We start from the raw sequence: 20825 nt of genomic DNA on the forward strand, positions 1-20825 counted from the left end.
CTTTTCAGCTGTCATGGTGCTCTAAAGATGTTCATATTCTGTTCATGTTACCTCTGACCAGAACTGTGTTATGTTATTTGCAAAAATACCTTTCATTGTCAACTAAGGGTAAGGGTAGAGCTTTGTTTTCTTTAGCACCCACTACAAATATGAATGATATCTATTAAATGTACTTAAATGTATTTCCTCCTTTGCTTTTATACCCCCTGACTGACAAATGCTCCATTCCCAGGTTGTCCCATACTTAATACTTCTCATGGACAATATTGATTGGAGCTAGTCAGTGTTGAGCAGGTTGTTGTATGCTCATGGAAGATGAGAAGGTAAAAACAACAACTTGACATACGGTACTGTGGTAGAATCGACAGGATTGTTGTTTTGCTTTTTCAACTTGGTTAAATTGTTTGCACTTACTGTACTATTACAGACATAATAGTAAATTGACTAAAAGATTATTCAATCGACTGAGAAATAATCTGAATCTATTCTGATAATTGTTGAAGTAATTTTTCATAGTAGTTTTATATCATATTAATCTGAATATGTTGGGATTATCAACTGAAAATCATTATATGGCATCCCCATTGGACTTTGATCAACTTGGATGTTCACTGTTTTTTTTAACATTTGATTGAACCAGCACATTATTCTATAAAGAAAACATTGGTCGTTGCTGTATATATTTTGTGTTTTGCAGCCCTGCTATAAAGTGCAGCTTTATGCAACAAACATATGGTTTACTCATTCTGTTTTTTTCCTGTTCATTCTGGTTTTAGGTGCAAAGAATTCAGCGCAAAATCTGCAGCATCACATTGAGATGGACATGTTAGCCTGTTCCCCTTCACCTGCAGGTAAAGTATATCCACATCTACCAATCAAAGTGTGAAAAGAGCAAAAGATGGGAGGTCAGATCACAGGATTAAGGGCAGGTTTTAAGCCCTCAAATGTCAAAGAAACAGCCCCCCAGTATCACTGACAATCAAAGCTTTATTGGGGGAAGGGGGTCGACCCCATGTTATGGCTGGGCGGAGGAGACAGAGGATCCCTAGTTTTATTCATAAATAATTGTTGATAAGCTAAACCAAATTTGAATTTAATTAAATTATAAAACCCCTTTATTTCTTAATGCAACCATTAATTACATTTCATGTATTTACTTTTATCAAATACACATTTGTCATTGTGTGATAAAACAAAGGTCGTGTTTAGTTTAATTATTAATAGAAAAAGAATCTGAGCAGTGTTTCCATACAAACTTAATCAACCACATCATTTTCACTCCATTTAGATAAAGCGAATGTATCATTATGGACCAGTTGGTGGTTGATGTGCATTTAATGGCAGTTAATGTGCTTGTTGAGGTCATAATAGATCTAATTAACAACATGTCTAACAATGACCCAAAACAGGCCTGTGCAGACGAGCTGCTTGACTATTGTCAGGGCTTCAAGTGTCTGTCTGTGCTGAAATGTTGGGAACCTTTTCTCCGCTGCGTACCCCACTGACCTAGATTTCAATTGTTTTCTGCCTGAGACAATAGGAGAAATGGTTTCATAACTGAACACAATACCTGGGTGTTATTCAACACGATTGTTGTTAAGGTTCTCATTGTGGTGTGCTGAGCATTGTGTGTTTTCTTTATGTAACCTGCTCAAGCAGCCAGTCAGGGACGAGCATGAGCATCCTGCAGTAAATCACTTCTGGACGGTTCAGCAGATGATTGTGCATTCACATTCATTTCTGCAGCCAAGCTGGTCCAGTGTCAAACGCAAACACACTTCTCAGATGATTTTACAAATCTTCCTGCTTACAATCTTATTTTTCAAAGCAATTTGACAAAAAAACAGTAATAACTTAATGTGTATTTTTGTGTCTTACAAACAATGAAGACAACTCCTAACTACTAATAAAGCAACAAAAACAAAATTGCCTAAAGTACAAGCTACTCATTAATCGTCACTGCCTGTTTTAAATTCCTCCCACCTACCAAAAAGGTTGCCAAATTAATCTAGAGTTAAGTTGAAATGTTTGTACTGAGACACTCAAAACTATTTTGTTTACCGTTGTTAAGCAATGGAATTTATTTTCTTGTGCAAACCCTAAACATGTCTTCAAACCTGTCAAACCATAACTGTTTGTTACAGGTGGATCGCAGGACAACTTAGCTCAAATGAGAGCAACACAATGTCTTCCTTACTGCTTGCTCATGCTACTTTTCAGTTAAGGTAGGGCAGGGTATTTGTAAATAGAACCCTTCAAAGAAAAGGTCAAATTGAATAAAAAAGATGAAAGACCAGAAATATAGTTGTAATGTTAGAGTATCCACCATTTTATAAAGGTGATCATAATTTAAAGACACAAGAGCACAGCAGATGAGCTCACTTTATATGATATATGTATGTATGATTTAGAACTGCCTTGTGTTTATCACCTTTAATATTGTCAGGAAGTTGGTTCAGCGCAGTACTAAAAGCAGCTTCAACCTCATTTGTTCTGAGTAGAGGCATTACCATTGACACTCTCATGAGTACATGATGTATCAGACTGCTTTATTAAGGACAAGTGCCTCGGAAAACTCAACCAATCAGGAGAAAAAACACAAACACTGTCATCAATAACAAAAGAACAGTATCTGTACAGTTTGCCGCCTAAATATACTGACAGAGATCTAATAAAATAAGAGATGACTTGATCGCATCACGTTGCTAGTTTACATCATTCAAAGTATTCTATCGTTGGATAAGTTACAACATCACCATTGGTGGGGATAGGGGCAGGCAGGCGGAGGAGGAGAAAGGAGGACAGAATGCTCCATGCTTGGTGGATAGATGAAGGAAGAGTGAGCAGAAGGCAAATTAATCAAAGGACATCAAAGGCAAACAGATTGAGAGAGCAAAGAAATGAAAGAGTGCCGCCCGTTTGTCCCATGCCGTTCCCGCTCCGCTCCGCCTGACCCTGCTCTCAGATCTCAGGGCCATTGTGCCGCACGGGTGCATGGAGGGGGCTGGGGGCACAATGCACACAACAAAACACACACACACACACACACACACACACACACACACACACACACACACACACACACACACACACACACACGCACACACACACACACACACACACACACACACACACACACACACACACACACACACACACACACACACACACACACACACACACTAACTAACGTCTGAAAGCACGGCTTCAAAAGGAAGACATGTCATGTTTGTATCTTCTGACTCCTCATCAGTTTTCTTCTTGCTCTGAATCTTGTTTTGGTTTCTTCCTCATCTGTTTCACCATCAAAGCATTTGTGTTGGCAGCACACACTTTGAGTGAAACACCAACAGTCAGTCACACACTCTCTAACACGTACTGTATGCTGTCGGCGTGGCAGCAGTGCACGGCTCTCTTTGATAATGCCCTGCTAGATTCGGCCAGTTAGTTGGCTCCAAGTTGACTCCAATTTGTGCTTCTCGATTGGGAGACTGGTCGGCACAGACTTCTTTCTGTGTGCATGTAGACTGTGATCATGCCACTGTCTGATGCCTGTGAATGTAGAGAACATTTTGTTTATATCAGTGTTATATTTGGATCACTCCCTGCAGAGATTTCAGTGCACTGTAACCCTTATATGCTGTGAATGCAGTACAATCTAATAATAATAACATGACACTGTGGTTCTGTGGTGTGGAAGAGTGACATGTTTTCTTATTATATTGGATATACTTTGATATACAGAGTTATATTGACAAAGTTTGTCTGACAAAGCAAACTTGCATATCTGACAGATTACATACTGGCACCTCCTGCATCCTCTGAAGCCAGTGTTAGAATAAACAAATCATAAAATATTCTTTAATGCAGAATGGCCCCTATATGATAAGGGATCCTGGCTTATGGTTCGGCATTGGTAACTCATTAACAATAATAATTTAATTGTTGTTAAAAAAGGTTTTTGTTGTCATAATTCTTGACAAATCCTTATTAGTTATTATAGATGAAGATGTTTTTCACATAATGTTATTGTTTGAGCTTTAAAAAGATGACAAGCTACAGTTACTACCATAGTCTTTTTCAGATGTAAAGATTTACAAACATATCATCATGTCATGAGTTCTAACATTTTGTCTGAAAATCAGTACGTCAGTTTTACTTGAGTACCAGCAGTTGCAGTGACAAGACCACAAAGGTGACACTGAATGGCTCTAAATTGAAAGTGTATACCTTAAAAATACATCATATTCATATGTAATTTTTTTTTACAATATCTTTATGTAACAAAAGCAGAGTTCAGCAGAGAAAGACAAAAGTGATGTGAACTGACAATATTTTAATGGGGGGGATAAAAGACTGTAAGTGATCAATGGAGGCGGCGGCCAAGTGATGCCCGGTGGGCGGCTTTGATGTGGGCATCCTCAGAGGGACGCCGGGGACAAAGCCCTCTTTGAGCGGCACACAGAATGGCAGACACTTCCCTCACCCTCTCTCCCGCTCTCTCACACTCTGTCACTCAACCTCCCTCTTTTCCCTGTGACTCTTCACTTCAGACGCTCACAGACTTCTCTCTCTCTTGTTCTACATTCCTCCACTCCAGTGTCACATCAGCCCATATCTTTATCTGCATATCTTTCTCCCTCTTCCTCTCACATTAATTCATTCAAACAACACCCCCTTTCCTGCCGCCCAGCCAATCACTCTGCCTTCCCTTTCTCTCCCCCCCCTCCCTATCTGCATCTCTCTCTCTCTCTCCCTCCCTCTGTCTCTTTTCATAGAACCAAACCTCTTTGTAATGTCCAGCCTTGGCAAGTTGCACCCCATTTGCTGTCACAGTCTTAATGAATTCATCTGTTTGTGTATTGGCCATGGGAGCATCTCTCCCTCCTCCCTCCCTCTCCCTCTCTTTCCTGTCCTGTCCCCCCTCCCACTTACTGGTGTTCCCCTGGGGGACTCTATATATACCAGGGACCACTCCAGGCACCTATTGTTCCTCTAAGTAAACTTACAGACAGATGCCCTGCACCACAGTGTGGGAGAGAGTCCAAAGAGTCAGGAGGAGGGAGACAGAGAAGGATTTCAAAGAGAAACCTCACAATAAGGACCTGGAAACCCTGCAGACTCGCCTCACCTCCACCAGCTCCTCTCCTGCCTGTCTGCTTGTTGTCGCTGTGGAGTGGAGGTCTGATGCTCTGACACCATGCTGCTGCTCATATCTCTGCTGCTGATGGGACTCCACTGTTTGCTGGGAGCCCCGGCAGGTCGAGAGGTCTACAGGATGCCTCAGAGCGCTCTCAAAGGTAAGGTGTTTCTCATGTTGCAGTATATTTGAAAGGTAGTGACAACATGACAAGTGATTATAGTGTAGATATCTGAATAAGCATTTAAGCAGTTTCACACCTCCTGAGGGCTGGAAATAACGAATCAACAATTGCTATGTAGGATATATGCCATAGACAGATCCATTTGTGTTAATGCATAATGTTGAGAGCCCCGCAAATTAAACACTAGTGATGCTTCAAAAGCGTTGTATCTCTCTGGGAGTAAAGCAGGCAACACTTGGTGATACTAACAATATCTATAAAATAGCTTAATACTACAGCTGACATACAGGATGTACAAAGAGGCACAACATATATCAATGAATGTTGTGTTTTGCTATAGGCCTTCTCTGTTATTTAAATTGAATTATTGCTGATATTGTTTAACAATCTTTCATGGTTTAGTGTTTTTCTGAGGAGCAGCAGGTGGCTAACCCTAGTAACCCTAAAGAAGTAATGCAACACATTTGAGTAGTATTTCAGCACATACAAACTGTCTTCAAGCTGCAAGGATCAGAAATATCATCAGCTGTATTTGTATGTCTTTATCTCATTCGGCACTTTATCAGTCAGGCGTTATGCATGAATACTTTAATCGTGCAGTAAAGCACATTGGTGGGGGACCCCTGGCCTTCTCTGGTTGAAGTGCTGAGTACAGCAGAGCCTTCATACAAACGGCTGGTGATGGCACTGTGTGTTTAGAGTGTTTAGAACAAGGCACTCGGGGTCCCAGCCGCCCCTAGGGTCTGTCCCTGCTCGCCAGCCTCTGCCAGCTCAGCCCTGGCCTTCTAATTAAGTCTTCAATCAGCATTGTTGTTGTTAGTAGCCTATCCTGTGATGTGGTGCGGCACAGAGGGGGGGCTGCAGGGTCGGCGGCCCGATTGATGTGAGTCTGCTGAATCCTCACCAGCGCGCTGAGCGTGAGCTAGCTTCCCTAACACGCTGCCAATGAGCTCAAAGAGCAGCATGAGAGAAAGGGGGGGTCCTCGCACACATACCAGAAAGCGGCACCAGTTCATACTGATGCTCACATAACGGATGTGGACACATAATGTTCCCACAGAAAACGCTGGTCTGCAGTTAACGATGTGGTTGTCCTTCCTATTTTGTCAGAATTCAGTCAATGAACATGCATTTATCAAAAGAAAAGTATGAAAGTAGTATCAGTCCATTATGCAATGAGCCCAGCCAGGCTGCTGATGATCTCATTATTTTTTAAACAATTTTCATAAAACGTTTTTAAATATGTTTTGATAAACAGTCAGATTTAAACTGATAATGTCCAGAACTGCTTTAATTGAGGCATTACCGCAAATGTGTCTTTGCCATTTTACTGTAACTACTTGTCACTTGGCCAACATATAAGCTGATAACATAATATATATATTGGCATATCAGCCTGACCAACACACGAGTCTGGCTCCTGTCTTCTTCTCTATCTTGCCGTACTTCGCTTCCTTCCCCCCAGCTTGTCTCACATGTTGTTCTTTCTTTTCTCTGTCTCCCTTTCCTCTCCTGCAGCTCTCTCTGATCGAGGCACTGTGGTTCTCGAGGCGGCCATGACTAGTGCCCTGTCCACTCTCGACCGTGCATCATCTGAGAGAAGTCGGGCGGAAGCAGGCTGCCGAGGCTGTGTTCCCTGTTTGTTTCAGGACTGTGGGCAGCTGTCTGGCTCCTGTTGTAAGTCAAATATGACTCTTTCTTCCACTTATAATCAGTGAGCATCTTGAGCCATGTTGAGCCAATGAATGCTTTCTTAGTAAACTCTCCTTCTCGCCCCAACAGCGTCTCCTGCCAATGCCCTTTCAGAGCCCAGCTGTGATGTCATCAGTAAGGCGCAGAAGCTTCAAGATGAAGCTGAGCGGAGTTGGGCTCTTAGTCAGGCCTGTGCATACTACCAGCATCGCTGCCCAGCTGGTGAACTGGACAAAGAGAGCTGCATCAGGATCATGGGGGAGAGCTGCAGCGCCCGGGTCCTCCAGTGCAGCCTGCTGAACACCATGCAGAACCTGGAGCCTGCCACACAGACGCATGCACAGGGTGAGGGGATACATCAGTCATGTCTTCATACAGATTATCTTTGTCTGTGAAAAGTGTGAGGCTTATTTGCAAAGTGATTCAATGTTTCTTTGTAAAAAAGCAGATTTTTCTTACAAATATTAATTTGTAAGAAAAATTAATATGGCTTCTTTCAAATTAAGCCATATTATTTTGAAATGTCCTGGTATATGGATATTTTTCCTAAGTATATTGGACTGTATTATTGTAATATGTAGGATGACCTTACACAAGTCATCCTACATATAACCCATCTTTTATTTTATTTTATTTTTGCTATACCTGTGTTATTTACGTTCTCAGTGTTATTATTGATTTGACTTCTACACGTTTTGTTTTTCATATTCTCATGTTGATTTTTTGGGGGGATTTGAGACCTTATACATGTTGTGACCCCTTGTTAAAGAAATTGTTAATCTAAATTGAAGTACTATTGGATGTAAAGGAGAATGTGAGAAATAACTAATAAAGAATAACAGATTTTGCTTCAGTTTGTGACCCTCTGTGTCTCTGTCCCAGCAGCAGTGTGTGGTCAGAGGTCGTCCGCGGTGCAGAACATCACACAGCCTCGCTCCCGGATCGTGGGGGGCTCGCCGGCTCCTCCAGGCAGCTGGCCCTGGCTGGTCAACCTCCAGCTAGATGGTGGCCTGATGTGTGGGGGGGTGCTGGTGGACAGCTCCTGGGTGGTCACTGCAGCTCACTGTTTTGCTGGGTGAGTGTGCATCACTGTTTCTCTGCAACTATAATAAGATATTTGATTGGAGTTTATCATAGTGTTGATCTCTCACTCATTCCCACTTTCTCTTATTGTTTTTGACCTCTGTAGCAGCCGGAGTGAGAGCTACTGGACTGCTGTGGTGGGGGAGTTTGACATCACAAAGACGGACCCTGATGAGCAGGTTCTCAAAGTGAACCGCATCATCCCTCATCCTAAGGTAACTATCCGAGGTGAAGATGCATTAGAGGCATAATAGAGTATTACCTTTCCCATTACACCTCCCTGGTTAAACAATCAATTCGTTTCTTCAATCAATCAATCTTTCTTCACCTCCCACAGTTCAATCCAAAGACATTTAACAACGATATAGCCCTAGTGGAGCTGGCATCCCCAGTCGTCCTGTCTGGTCGTGTGACCCCGGTGTGTCTCCCCTCCGGCATGGAGCCCCCTACTGGCAGCCCGTGTCTGGTGGCAGGCTGGGGCTCCCTCTATGAGGGTGAGTAAGGCCATCATTTACCTGGAAGTTCATGATATTTATAGCTTAGTTTTTTGTTTAAAAGATGTTTTGATTTCTTAAAAGTGCTGTTGTATATTGAAACCTATCAATAGTTAACATATAACATTTCTGTGTGTTTCTCTACAGATGGTCCATCTGCTGACGTGGTGATGGAGGCCAAGGTGCCTCTGCTGCCTCAGAGCACCTGTAAGAGCGCCCTTGGCAAAGAACTGGTCACAAATACCATGCTGTGTGCTGGCTATCTCTCCGGAGGAATAGACTCATGTCAGGTGGGCAGACCATTTCTTATCTGATCTCTCAGGTTATAGTTGGGGGTTCCCTTTAACTACTGACAAACCTTTAAAACAGTGCATAGGTATTGATACCCTTTATGTTTGTTGATATGTTTCAGCAACACCCATCATTTTCTATAACGCTTTGGGGTTTTCTGTCATCTTTAGGGTGATTCTGGAGGCCCCTTGATCTACCAGGACCGAATCTCAGGTCGGTTCCAGCTCTTCGGCATTACCTCCTGGGGAGACGGCTGTGGGGAGAAGGGCAAGCCTGGAGTCTACACTCGGGTGTCTGCCTTCTCTGACTGGATTCAGGCTGAGATACACAGTGAGTTTCATGCAACTATAAAACACCACAGAAGCTAAAACAGCTGATATCTAAATATTAAAATATGTAATTAATCTACAATACTACAATCTATGTTTGTATTATTTTAGAGTCCTTTGGAAGCAGGGAGCCGACCTGCCAGGAGCTTCTGAAGACAACAGAAATGACGGAGGAGGAACAGCGGTCGGAGTTCAGCTCCATCTGTCGTTTCTACACCCTGACCTGCCCCCCCGGTCAGTCAGCCAGCGCCTGCAGCCGGATGGCAGAGGACAAGTGCCTCACCCGCTTTAAGAAATGTCGTAAGTGCTCTAATTTAAAATCTCAGCTTGATGGATGAAGAATAAACAATAGGCAGACCACTTATTATTTATGTGGCTCAGATTTTGAGTTTTCTTATCGGTTCCCTCTCTGTCATCCAGAGTTGCGTTCGTTCATACAAACCCTGCTAGACTTGCTCCAGAGGGCAGAGGACTACATCCGGGACAAAGTGGACTTGACCTTCTTCACCCAGACTCTTCCTCAGCTGGTGGAGCACATCTACAGCACCGCCTTCATTCACACCAGAGAACGAAGGGACCTGGCCCTGAGCCCCCGTCTCACACAGATTAAAGGTACTTCATTTTTAGATTGTCTTATTCCGTTTTATCTGAGATTAAAATCTATAAATAGCTTACAGGAAGCCATGCATATCCAACTGTGCGAATGTCTCTTTAGGTGCATTGATATAATAAGAAATTGGGTTTTTAAGTCAGGTTTCTAACATGGTTTTTATTACTTGCAGAACAGCTAGGTGGAGCTACGGTGCCTACACAGCAGGGTCCCTCTCCAGTTCCTCCGTCCTTATTCAGAGAGGTGGGACCCTCAGTGGACGACTGGGAGAAATATCTGAGAAATATTGCTGAGGATCTGGACAAACAACAAAATGACAAATCAACAGACATCTCCACGCCAAAAAGACAAGAGGACAACCTTTTCTTAGAGGTATATTACAGGCAACATTTCTGTCTATTTGTTCTGTTCAAACCTGGTAGTTCTGCGTAATTGTCGTTAAAGATACAGCTATATTACTAGTGTTATACTTTTGTAGAATTTCATTTGTTTTGACACTCAACGCTTCATTCGGGAACCTCAATAAAAGCTATAAATGTCAAAGAAAATCTAAAAACATAGAATTCTTTGGAAATATTATTCAGTTATCCTTATATACAATCTTTTATAGAATCATCTGAATCAGTAAAGAGGTACATTTTATGTTTATTGATTCAGTAAGAATCTTTGCAATATCCATATATTTTTTGATCATTCAACTGGGAAGAATTAATTAACTAAAATCAACACTGACAGTTACTTTCAAAGGCAATTTGGGAAATGTAGGATGCTATTGATGTTGACATGGAAATTAATTATATTTTTGGGGTTAATGAAGCTTCACCTAATATCTATCTCTTTGTACTCGTCCTCTCCAGACAGAGGACTCCTCGGTACATCAGCTGGAGGCAGAATTTCAATCTTTTATCTCAGCGCTGCGCTCAAAATTGGAATCCAGAGCTGCTCCTCCCATCCTGTCCATGGACGCAGTCTACCTCCAGGAGGAGTCTCCCAACAGTCCCCATTCAACGTCTTCTTCCACGGGAGCATCCTCCTCCTCCTCCTCCTCCTCATCCTCACAGGAACCCCAGAAACCTTGGTCTCTTTTAACAGCCCTGATGAATGAGATTCAGAAAGTAAGGACACGAGATGATGGAGTGGCAGAAGATGAGTCACAAAGTGTAACATTGCCAGATAAAGACTCTTCTTCTGATTTAAACTGGAGCGTCACGTCGGAGGATTTTACTTTTGTTGAGAATGGAGACGGAACAGAAATGAAATATTCAGCGTTACCGCTTCCTGTGCAGTCCACGTCTGTGGTCACTGAGGGGGCTCCTCGCTCAGAGACCACCGCTGACCCCAGACAAGCTGTGCAAGCAGTAAAGACTCGAAGTCTGCACAGAATATACCGGAGCCTCCTTCGGAAGAGGCAGACACCTGGGGCCAGTGGGAAAAGTATGTACCACACTTTGTTCTGACTTCCATTAAATACCTTCACAAAACAATGTGTGTAATATTTGTTCTAGGAAAGTTGTTGTTTTTCTCAAATCAAATGTTTTTGTTTGTTCCTGCAGTTTGCCCTGGAGTCAGAGAGACCTCACAGCAGGTCAGCCAGGTCAGAGACTCCTACAGCTGGGTCTTAAGCATCCCGAGCAAAAACCTCCGCATGAGCTTCCAAGAGGTGAACTATCATTTAAGATTGAGAAGTTGACAGAAGTGAATAAGCAATTGATAAAGAGAATTGTGTCTAATGTACGCCTTTTTTCTCTCTCTCTTTTTTGTTCAGGTGTTAGTTGATCTGAGCTCCAAGAATGATCGAGGACTTTACCAGGCGCGGGTCAGAGCAGTAGTGGGCGGACGACCTTTGACCTTCTACAGTCTTGTGGGCCTAGAGAACGAGTCCTTTTACCGCAGTGTGCCAAGGATAATCTCTGTAGCACTGGACGCACTCAAAGTCTGAGATGACGATGAAAGCACAAAGACTCTCACAGAGACCTGTTTGCACCAGAAAAGCCTCGTCATGGGACAGAGAGACGCACATAAACGCACACTCACTCAAACTTTCTTCTGTCTTTTGTGAAAAGCATTGATTTGTTTTCCTTCTCTCAGAGCCTGGCTCTAAATGAAAACACAACCTTGAATGTATCAATCCCACTGTCGCCCACCCATCATGCCACAGGATTTTTTTATGTGGTCGGAGATGCAGCGTTGTTTAACTTATAAATCTGTACAAAGTGATAAGTTATTCATATTGTCTTTTGCAAAGGTTGAGCCTCTTGTGAAGCACACAGACTGTAAATATTATTTGTATTCTTACCTGATTCTTACTATATTTATTTGTACAAAGAAAAGCATTTGTATTTTTGTAAAAAAAGATCTATATATAAATAAAATTGTTATTGCTATGGCATGTTGAGTGTTGATGGTTAGATGTGAGATATTCAAATAAGCTGACAGCAATGCTACTAATCCTTCAGTATTTTGCCGCTGTGTACGGCAGTTTGCTGACACGCAAACACACTCTTGAGAGACAGGTGTCGCGGCTGATTGGTTACTGTCGTGACCCAAGATTGACCTCAATCCTCCGACTCTTTAAGGGTAAGCTTTCCCATCAACACTGCAGCTGCCAGTGACAAGCACCCTCTCACCTCCTCCCTGTCTTCACTCATTATTTCCCTGATGGGGAATTGTAACTGGACGCAGAACTAGGCTGACCTTTAAAGTCTCTTATTGTCTGTCATGAGTCAGAGTAAAGACAACTGTTGCTTAAGGAAGTGACACCTTTGAAGCGTAGACAGCCCTGTGTGTTTGCTGTGTGTTGAGTTTTGTCCGACTGGCAAAGTGGTTCCCGAGGCTCAGAGTTTGTCAGCATTGATGATTGGCTAAATGAGTCGAACAAAAACAAAGTACCTCCACAACTAATATTTGCCCACTAATCTGTGGTAATTTTCTGCCAAATGCTAGGAGGGATATACAGGGAAATAAGTGGGATAGCTGAGTAAACACTCATACTTACTCCTGTTGCAACACATCAACTGGTGTGTTTGTGTGCGTGGGGATTGTGCCAAATCATGCCAGTAACAAGTATTTGTGTGACGCAGACACACACTGTAGTGAAACAGAGCCTGGCCACTCATCACAGAGGGAGAGCTGTAAAAGGAAGAGATTTATCACCTGTTGTCTTGTCCTCAGGAACTGACTTTTAACTTTCTGGCTTGCAGACACGCATGCGTCTAATCTATTGTCTGTGATCCTTTCATTGCAGAAAACACATTTAACCAAGGCTTCTGGTGGAAAAAGTTATGTTTTTTGTATAGATCACTGATGTAGTAAATGTACCTTCACAGTATCCATGCGTTACTTTGTACATTTGTTGTCTGAATGACAACAGCCAGGTGCTAGAAACAGAATTACAACTTGTGTTTTTTTGATGGTGTACCTTAACACTGTAGGCAGCCAAGCACTAAGTACAATGCCTGAAGTATGTGCGTGTCGTGGGTGTGTGCGTGTGTGTTTGTGTGTGAACGCATTGTGACAGCTGACTATGCAGACCTAGAAATAAACTCTTGGATTTAACCCTAACAATCATCAACTCCCCCACCCACCCCCAACCATTCCTCTAAACCTCCACCCATCCCACCAGCCCTGACTTCTGCTAGGAAACACACACACATTTAGACACAGACACACACACAGTTTGAGTGCCAGTAAACCCATGGAGTAGTGTGCGTGTGTAGCAGATTAGTGATCATTGCTTTGTCTCGGACAGAGCAGCACAGACACTAATGGATTCAGTACCTCCACTCTCCCTGTCACTCTTTGTGAGGGTCTTCATGATTTCTGCCACAGGTAGGCTGCTGTCAGATTTAGGAGAAGCATCTTGTTGCTTAGATTATCTGGATTTGCATTGTGTTTATATTTGTAAGGCCAGATTATTTTATGTATGTAACTAAGTGCAACATCAATTTCTCAGAAAGGTGTAACATGCTTAATGAAGGTACCTTATTTACATTTAATATTGTGTCGTCAAACTGTAATAAAATTAAGTTAATTTTAACATTAAGGAACAGTTCAAGTACTGCTCTTCCTACTGTTGGGGACATATTTTCCTAGGCCCACACCTTCGACCCAGTTTGCCTGCAACCTTGGGCTGCTGTGCTCTCAGTGTTTTGTCTCCCTGTTCCTGCCTGTTGGCGTCAGCTGATAGAGGTGTTATAGTGCTTTATCTTGTTATGCACAATGTTGATTATTCTCTCAGAACTAGCTAAATACATGGGTCTGGGGTAGAGATCTTCAGAATTGGTTTGGCAACCGCTGTGTCAACTCGTGGCACACGACATGTCTTGTGAATTCTCTGCTCGAACCATCAGTGTTTGCCATCAAAGTTCCTGCTCTCCTCTCTCTGAGTCCTGTCTCCATTGCTTCAGGAGTTTCCATCACACCTACTACTAATTATATTTGCATTTTCACAACCAACAAAAAGTGGTACTCAACTCTCGGCCAAATGTTATTACAGAGGTTGCAGTACACTAAGCGTCACTCTTCACTAAACTGCCCCAGGTTCAGTGAGGAATCAAACAACAACGATAAATGTAGCTTGCATTTATATAGCGCCTTTCAAGGGACCCAAGGTCGCTTTACAGTAATAGGGCAAAAACAAACATAACAAAACAAAAGTCAGACAGACAAAACAACAGATCGATTAGGGGCCGAAAGCCTTGGCAAACAGATGGGACTTGAGGGCCCTTTTGAAGGCGTCGAGTGTGGGGATGTTGCGAATCTCCGCAGGGAGAGCGTTCCAGAGGGTGGGGGCTGCCACACTGAAGGCTCTGTCCCCGAAGGTTCGCAGTTTGGTGCGGGGGGTGGTAAGCAGGCCAGAGTCTGAGGACCGCAGGTTCCGGGGTGGGGCATGTGGGTGAAGGAAGGATGTCCGATAGGTACTGGGGGGCAAGGGCATGGAGGGACTTGTAGGTAAGGAGGAGTACTTTGTAAGATATACGGGATTTGACCGGCAACCAGTGTAGGTGGATGAGGGTGGGAGTGATGTGCTGCCACGGCTTTGTGTGTGTGAGTACCCTAGCAGCACCGTTTTGGACATACTGGAGCCTGTCCAGGGGGTTTTTGGGAACCCCGAACAGGACACCATTGCAGTAGTCCAAGCGGGTGGTGACAAATGCATGTAGGGTTTCGGCAACCGACTCCGAGAGTGATGGTCGGAGTCTGGCAATGTTCCTCAGGTGGAAAAAGGCCGATTTGGTCACAGATTTGACGTGGGAATGATGTACCTTTGATGTAAATATAAATTGTTACCCAATTGTAATTCATTATTTGGCAAGGCATGTACACAAAGTTGGACCATACTCATGCTGTGTGAGTAGACTTCATGCGGGTTCCAGTTTTATACTCGTCATAGGGGACTATCAGGTGATTGCTGTATTATCTTTGCTGATACAAGTATAAAGTGGTACCGAGTGATGCTTTGTATCAGCGATGTTATACAGCATTATTGAAGTGTATTAGGGAGACTGATAAGAGGCAGGTTAAAAAACGGTAGTTAGATTTGATGTAGCACAAGCATGACTTCTAGTCCGTAGCATAGATCAAGCACCAACAACGGAGGATCTTACCTATACAGCACTCCACTGATCATGTCTCTCAAACTTTACACATCTAGTTTTTAAGCAGTTTTGTTGTCAAGCCCAAACTGAGATAACCCTGCTGACAATAATAAGACATCATCAGGGTTATTTTACACACTTTGGAAACCTCTCTCCAGAGCCACAGGAGACATTAAGCAACTCTTTCATTAGGCTTCAAACTGAGACTAATATGTAAAATGGATGGAGCACTCTTTGATTTAGTCCCTTTTCTATCACTTGTCTCTCATATGTTCCTGCAGCATCAGCGCTCAACCTTGAAGGGGAACTTTTCAAGGATTTGATGAAGGGCTACAACAAGAACATCCGCCCGATGGAGAACAGCGGGGACATCACTCAGGTCGACATCAAAATGACTCTCACTAACCTCATCTCTCTGGTGAGTGAAGTTCAGTCTGGTGTTTTCGATTGGTGCCCGTGGTTATTTTAGCATTATGGGTAACACTATGTACTAACCCTATGTTCCTTCAGAGTGAAAAGGAGGAGGCCCTGACAACAAGCGTCTGGATAGAAATGGTAACCTTACACACACCTCACCTGTTGGATTATTTGCAGGTGCTTTGCACTGATTTCAAACCCACTGTATCTCTGTTTGTAGCAATGGTGTGACTACAGGCTCAGATGGGACCAACCGCCCAGGTCAGCGCTCTATGGGAACATCACCTCTGAGCTGCGGATGCCCTCCAAGAGCATCTGGCTGCCTGAAGTCATACTGGAGAACAAGTGAGTGTGAACAATTTGTCTCAGGCAATGGATCAGCCACACATTTAATAAGCACATTTTCCCAGGCAGTCACTAAAACTTCAACTGCAGCTCAGAAGAACTATCTTATAAGATGTAGTTAGCATTGATGTGTAACTTATCACAATGAGTTTAAAAGTTTGAAAGCAAACAAACAGTAATATACAGACTTTTTCTTTTTTTCATTCCAAGGACATTTTGAGGGTATCAAATCAAATCAAATCAAATCAAGTTTTATTTATATAGCACATTTTTAAACGATTTTACGATTTCTACAGTAAAGACACTTTACAGCAAATACAACAGCACAGTTTGTTCAGAATATCAGAGTATGTTGTTGTAATCACAGTCATTTAAAAGTTACTTAACTCAGCCATACAAACTAAAGGGGCAGATTAAAAAAAATATGTGTTATTTCAATGCATTGACTATATTTGCCTGCTGGTACATGATGAGCTAACGGGTAGAAAGACAATGTTTAAGAAATCAAAGAAAGGAAATTGAGTAAGTGTTTGTTTTTTGTTTTTCATCCTACTGTAGTTGTTAATTTTTGTATTTCTCACTTCCTGTGGGCAGAGAAGTGTAATACTCCATCAGACACTAATTTAGTCAAAAGTATTTTAATCAAGTGCAAATATAATGTTTACTTCTGCCTGTATACATAAGAAAAACACACTGTAGAAGCAATGTGTGTGTGAGTGTGTGTGTGAGTTGCCCTCTGTTCTAACCTGTGCACAGTATGGATGGACAGTTCGAGGTGGCTCTGTACTGCAACGCTCTGGTGTCTCCTAACGGCTGCGTGTACTGGCTGCCTCCCGCCATCTACCGCAGTGCTTGTGCCATCACCGTCAACTACTTTCCATTTGACTGGCAGAACTGCACCATGGTCTTCCGGTGAGTAGAGACAAAAGCTGTTAGGATTTGATGATTGTCAAGCTACTATAATATTAAAAAGCACCTCCGGTTTACCCACAATCTTGCAGTAATTTAGACAAAAATAAGATTTAACATTTTAGAAACCAAAGAATAGAAGTGCATTTTAAATGAGCACGGAAACTGGCTGAAATGTAAGGAAACAGATAAACAACTCAATATAGAGTTTATTACCTATAGTGAGAACATTCAACTAGATTTATTTTAAGAATTTAGTTATTCTCCATTTGAGTTACCCTCCTATAGAGAAGGCTTTAACATAAAGTTAAGTTTCAAGAAAATGTAATTAAAGTTAAATTCATTTGTAAAATGAAAATAATGAAATAAACCAAAGGAATTGAAATCAACGGACCAGCTGCTGACCAGTTTCATTTCTAATCATTTAGACTCTCGACCATCGGTTCGGATCTCTATGTCAGGTCTCTCTTTGTGATTTAAATAGAATCCAGTGTCCAAACCAGAGACAATGATTCCTTCATTCACGGTCCCTTTTCACCATGCTGTCTTGTAAAAGGGAATAAATGGCTGTGTTTGTTGTGGTGTCAGACAGAACATATGTCTTCTCGCTGTGTTCAGCTCCCAGACGTACAGTGCCAACGAGATCAAACTGGTTCTCAAAGAGGAGGACAACCACACGCTGGAGTGGGTGGACATTGACCCAGAGGCTTTCACTGGTACAGAAGAGTTTAAAAGACAGTGTTTATATTGAAACGTATTACAAATTATTGTGTTGCAAAATGTTTAACTTCCATCTTAACTTGTTTTTAGAGAATGGAGAGTGGGCCATCAAGCACAGGCCGGCTAAGATGCTGATCAACACTCAGCACACTAAGGATGAGTTGGAGTACCAGGAGGTGGTCTTCTTCCTCATCATCCAGAGGAAGCCCCTCTTCTACGTCATTAACATCATCGCTCCCTGTGTGCTCTTCTCTTCTCTCTGCCTCCTTGTCTACTTCTTACCTGCCAAAGGTCTGTTTGCTAACTTTGTGTAACTTTCTAAAAGCCTAATAATAGTCAGTCAGACCTCCAACACATCAACCTCATCATGATTTCCCTAGCTCTCATCATCAAGGTTTTCTCCAAATGTTACGTGGTAGACAAGAAAAGTCTCCTTTAGGTTACACATTTCTGTTTTCATTACCACTCTGAATGAATATTTGTTTTGCAGCTGGGGGTCAGAAGTGCACCATGTCTATTGCCACTCTTCTGGGCCAGACTGTGTTTCTCTTCCTTATCGCCAAGAAGGTTCCAGAGACTTCGAGGGCAGTGCCCCTGATTGGAAAGTACGTTTGTGTGATCGCTCAAAGAGTTTTGGTTGAAATACAGCTGACCTGAAGTGAGAACAAAATGTGATTGATGAACATCTGACTGCAGGTATTTGATGTTTGCGATGTCAGTGACAACCACGGTGGTGATGAACTGTGTGGTAGTCCTCAACGTTTCCCTGAGAACCCCAAACACTCACAAAATGACAGACAATGTCAGAAAGGTAAGACTGTGTAGACCAAACCCTTTTCTAAAGGCAATTTCCATTAAGAAGCTACTGAATGAACATCCTGTGAAGCAAACACAGGTCTATTTGCCACTGGATTACCCTCTGACCCTGTGTCCTCCTCAGATCTTCCTAAACATCCTGCCTCGGCTGCTGAAGATGCAGATGCAACCCTGGAAACCAAACAGTGACAACGCTTCAGAACCTGGCAACGGTGAAAATCATGTCACAGACAGGAACAACGTGTTCCTGGTGCCCTGCCGACGCCGCAGCTCCATGAGCCTCATCAGCAAGGCGGAGGAATACGTGTTCAAAACAGCTCGATCTGAACTCATGTTTACCAAACTCAAAGACAGAAATGGACTGATGAAGTCAGTATTAGAGAGGATACGTAAGTATTTAAACAAGTGCAAAGCAATTCTTCACCCCCAAAATGTAATAATAATAATAATGTTTTTATCACGACTTCAATGTGAACAAAGAATTGGTAAAACTGATAGTCAATAGTGAGCGGGTTTTACTAAAGCACATCAGCTAAAAAACTTGCAGACGCCTGTGTATTATAATCAAAGCTTTTTATATGCTCAGTACTTCCCAAACCAAAAACTATTTAAAACCCCCTCCTCATTAACAGTCTCAGGTTTGCGCAGATACTTTTCATCTGGACTCCTTGTATTTCTTGATATAGTTGTGCTGTTGTTGAATCCAGACCAAGTTGACTTTGGTTCATGAGGAATTTTGTTCACTGTGAAAGCCTTTTGTGAGATTTATTCAAGAACTCAAGGTAACAGAGGTTGAAGAATGTAAATACAAAAGATAATTTAGGAGTGAAGTCTTCCATTAAAGTGCCTATGAAAGTGTGTTCTCCTTATCGTGAACATCTGGTGTTTTGTACACAGATGATGGGCTGGAGGGGGGCTCAGCTGAGCAGCTCAGTGCCAGCCTGGCAAAGGCCTCTCCACAGCTGAAGCAGTGTGTGGCCTCCTGCAAACACATAGCCGAGACTGCAAGAAAACAGAACGACTTCCAAAGTGTGAGTTCTACATTTCAAAATGTGCTGATCTTCTTAGGTTAATCAACATCAGTGATAATCTCCCATTTTCTTCCTTCTCCAGGAGAACGAAGAGTGGTTCCTGGTCGCCCGGGTGATCGACAGGGTCTGCTTCATTGTCATGGTGTCTGTGTTTTTTATCGGCACGATTGGGATCTTCCTGATGGGTCATTTCAACCAGCCCCCCTCCTCGCCTTTCCCCGGGGATCCCAAGAGGTATCTCCCTCTAATAAACAACCTCACTGATCTAACTGAGAGTGGGATGGGAGCAAACTTCTTGGGGTGAACTAAGAGAAAACTTCCAGATGTAATCCTTTTTCAATCAAAAGTCGGAATCTGAGGATGTCCGTCAGTGATCCTTCGCTTTGAGACGAGGACACAGAGAAGATTTGGGGGTCTTTCCGACTATCACAAGTCAAACATGCTTGTTCATGTTGATAAAGGATCCACTGCACAGTTGTCTGGATGCCAGTATGATTGATGGTGACGCACAGTACTGGTATCAGCTGTCACTGATTTTTGGGGTTGAGAATACTTGTTGCGTAAAAAGCTGTATAAGAAAATGTGCTCTTCCTGTCACAAGCCCAGCGTTTGATGTAAGTCTACATTTTTTCCTGCTGATGATCAAATCGTAGGCCATCATGATAAACTACATGAGACACATGTTGATCACAGATGTAAACAGTGAAAACAATGTTTTGTTTTTTAAATAAAAGTACTTCTATTATTGGTCAATTGCTCAGTCTCAGACTTTTCTTAATCATGTGTTTAACACCTTTTCTTGTGGCACATATAGAGCCCTAACACCCCTCAGGCTACCCCAAAACACAGACCCACTGCACAGCCCCCTCACCTCTGGAAGCAGGATTTCAATTACATGGCAGAGCGGGGTCTTTTTTAACCCAACAAAAGGCAGATCCGCCTGGTTGGGATGGAAACAGAGTCAGGGGGTGAGACCGGCGGTGACACACACATACACACACATCACAACGCCAAACATTACTACATACACACACAGAGGTTGTAAGGAGGTATGTGCTTCAGCCCTCCTGATCATGACGACTCGTGGATGTTTGTCTGGTTATATCCTTCTCACAGTCAGAGTCTTTAGGTACCCGGAGGTCGACCTCAGAAGGTAAGCAAGAGACT

General features: G+C 42.7%; 3 protein-coding genes across 3 annotated transcripts; all 3 read left to right on the forward strand.

Annotated features, from left to right (window-relative positions):
- The first annotated feature begins 5200 nt into the window (after positions 1 to 5200).
- Positions 5201 to 9551, forward strand: prss56 (serine protease 56). The gene is made up of 9 exons (XM_034137563.1): positions 5201 to 5300; positions 6843 to 7001; positions 7107 to 7361; positions 7902 to 8091; positions 8206 to 8314; positions 8437 to 8593; positions 8741 to 8883; positions 9055 to 9214; positions 9325 to 9551. The coding sequence occupies exons 1-9, from the start codon at positions 5201 to 5203 to the stop codon at positions 9549 to 9551; spliced, it is 1500 nt and encodes a 499-aa protein (XP_033993454.1).
- Positions 9552 to 10782: 1231 nt separating this feature from the next.
- On the forward strand, positions 10783 to 12149 carry LOC117488572. The gene is made up of 3 exons (XM_034137565.1): positions 10783 to 11257; positions 11377 to 11483; positions 11589 to 12149. The coding sequence occupies exons 1-3, from the start codon at positions 10783 to 10785 to the stop codon at positions 11760 to 11762; spliced, it is 756 nt and encodes a 251-aa protein (XP_033993456.1). The 3' UTR covers positions 11763 to 12149.
- A 1435-nt stretch (positions 12150 to 13584) lies between these two features.
- Positions 13585 to 20386, forward strand: chrng (cholinergic receptor, nicotinic, gamma). The gene is made up of 12 exons (XM_034138057.1): positions 13585 to 13651; positions 15702 to 15838; positions 15931 to 15975; positions 16058 to 16182; positions 16939 to 17094; positions 17710 to 17807; positions 17902 to 18102; positions 18302 to 18416; positions 18508 to 18622; positions 18752 to 19016; positions 19525 to 19658; positions 19741 to 20386. Exons 1-12 carry the CDS (start codon positions 13588 to 13590, stop codon positions 19960 to 19962), a joined length of 1677 nt encoding a protein of 558 aa, XP_033993948.1. The 5' UTR covers positions 13585 to 13587; the 3' UTR covers positions 19963 to 20386.
- The last annotated feature ends 439 nt before the right edge of the window (positions 20387 to 20825 follow it).

This window comes from Trematomus bernacchii, unplaced genomic scaffold (assembly GCF_902827165.1).
Source record: "Trematomus bernacchii unplaced genomic scaffold, fTreBer1.1, whole genome shotgun sequence".
In the NCBI taxonomy this organism is placed as follows: domain Eukaryota; kingdom Metazoa; phylum Chordata; class Actinopteri; order Perciformes; family Nototheniidae; genus Trematomus; species Trematomus bernacchii.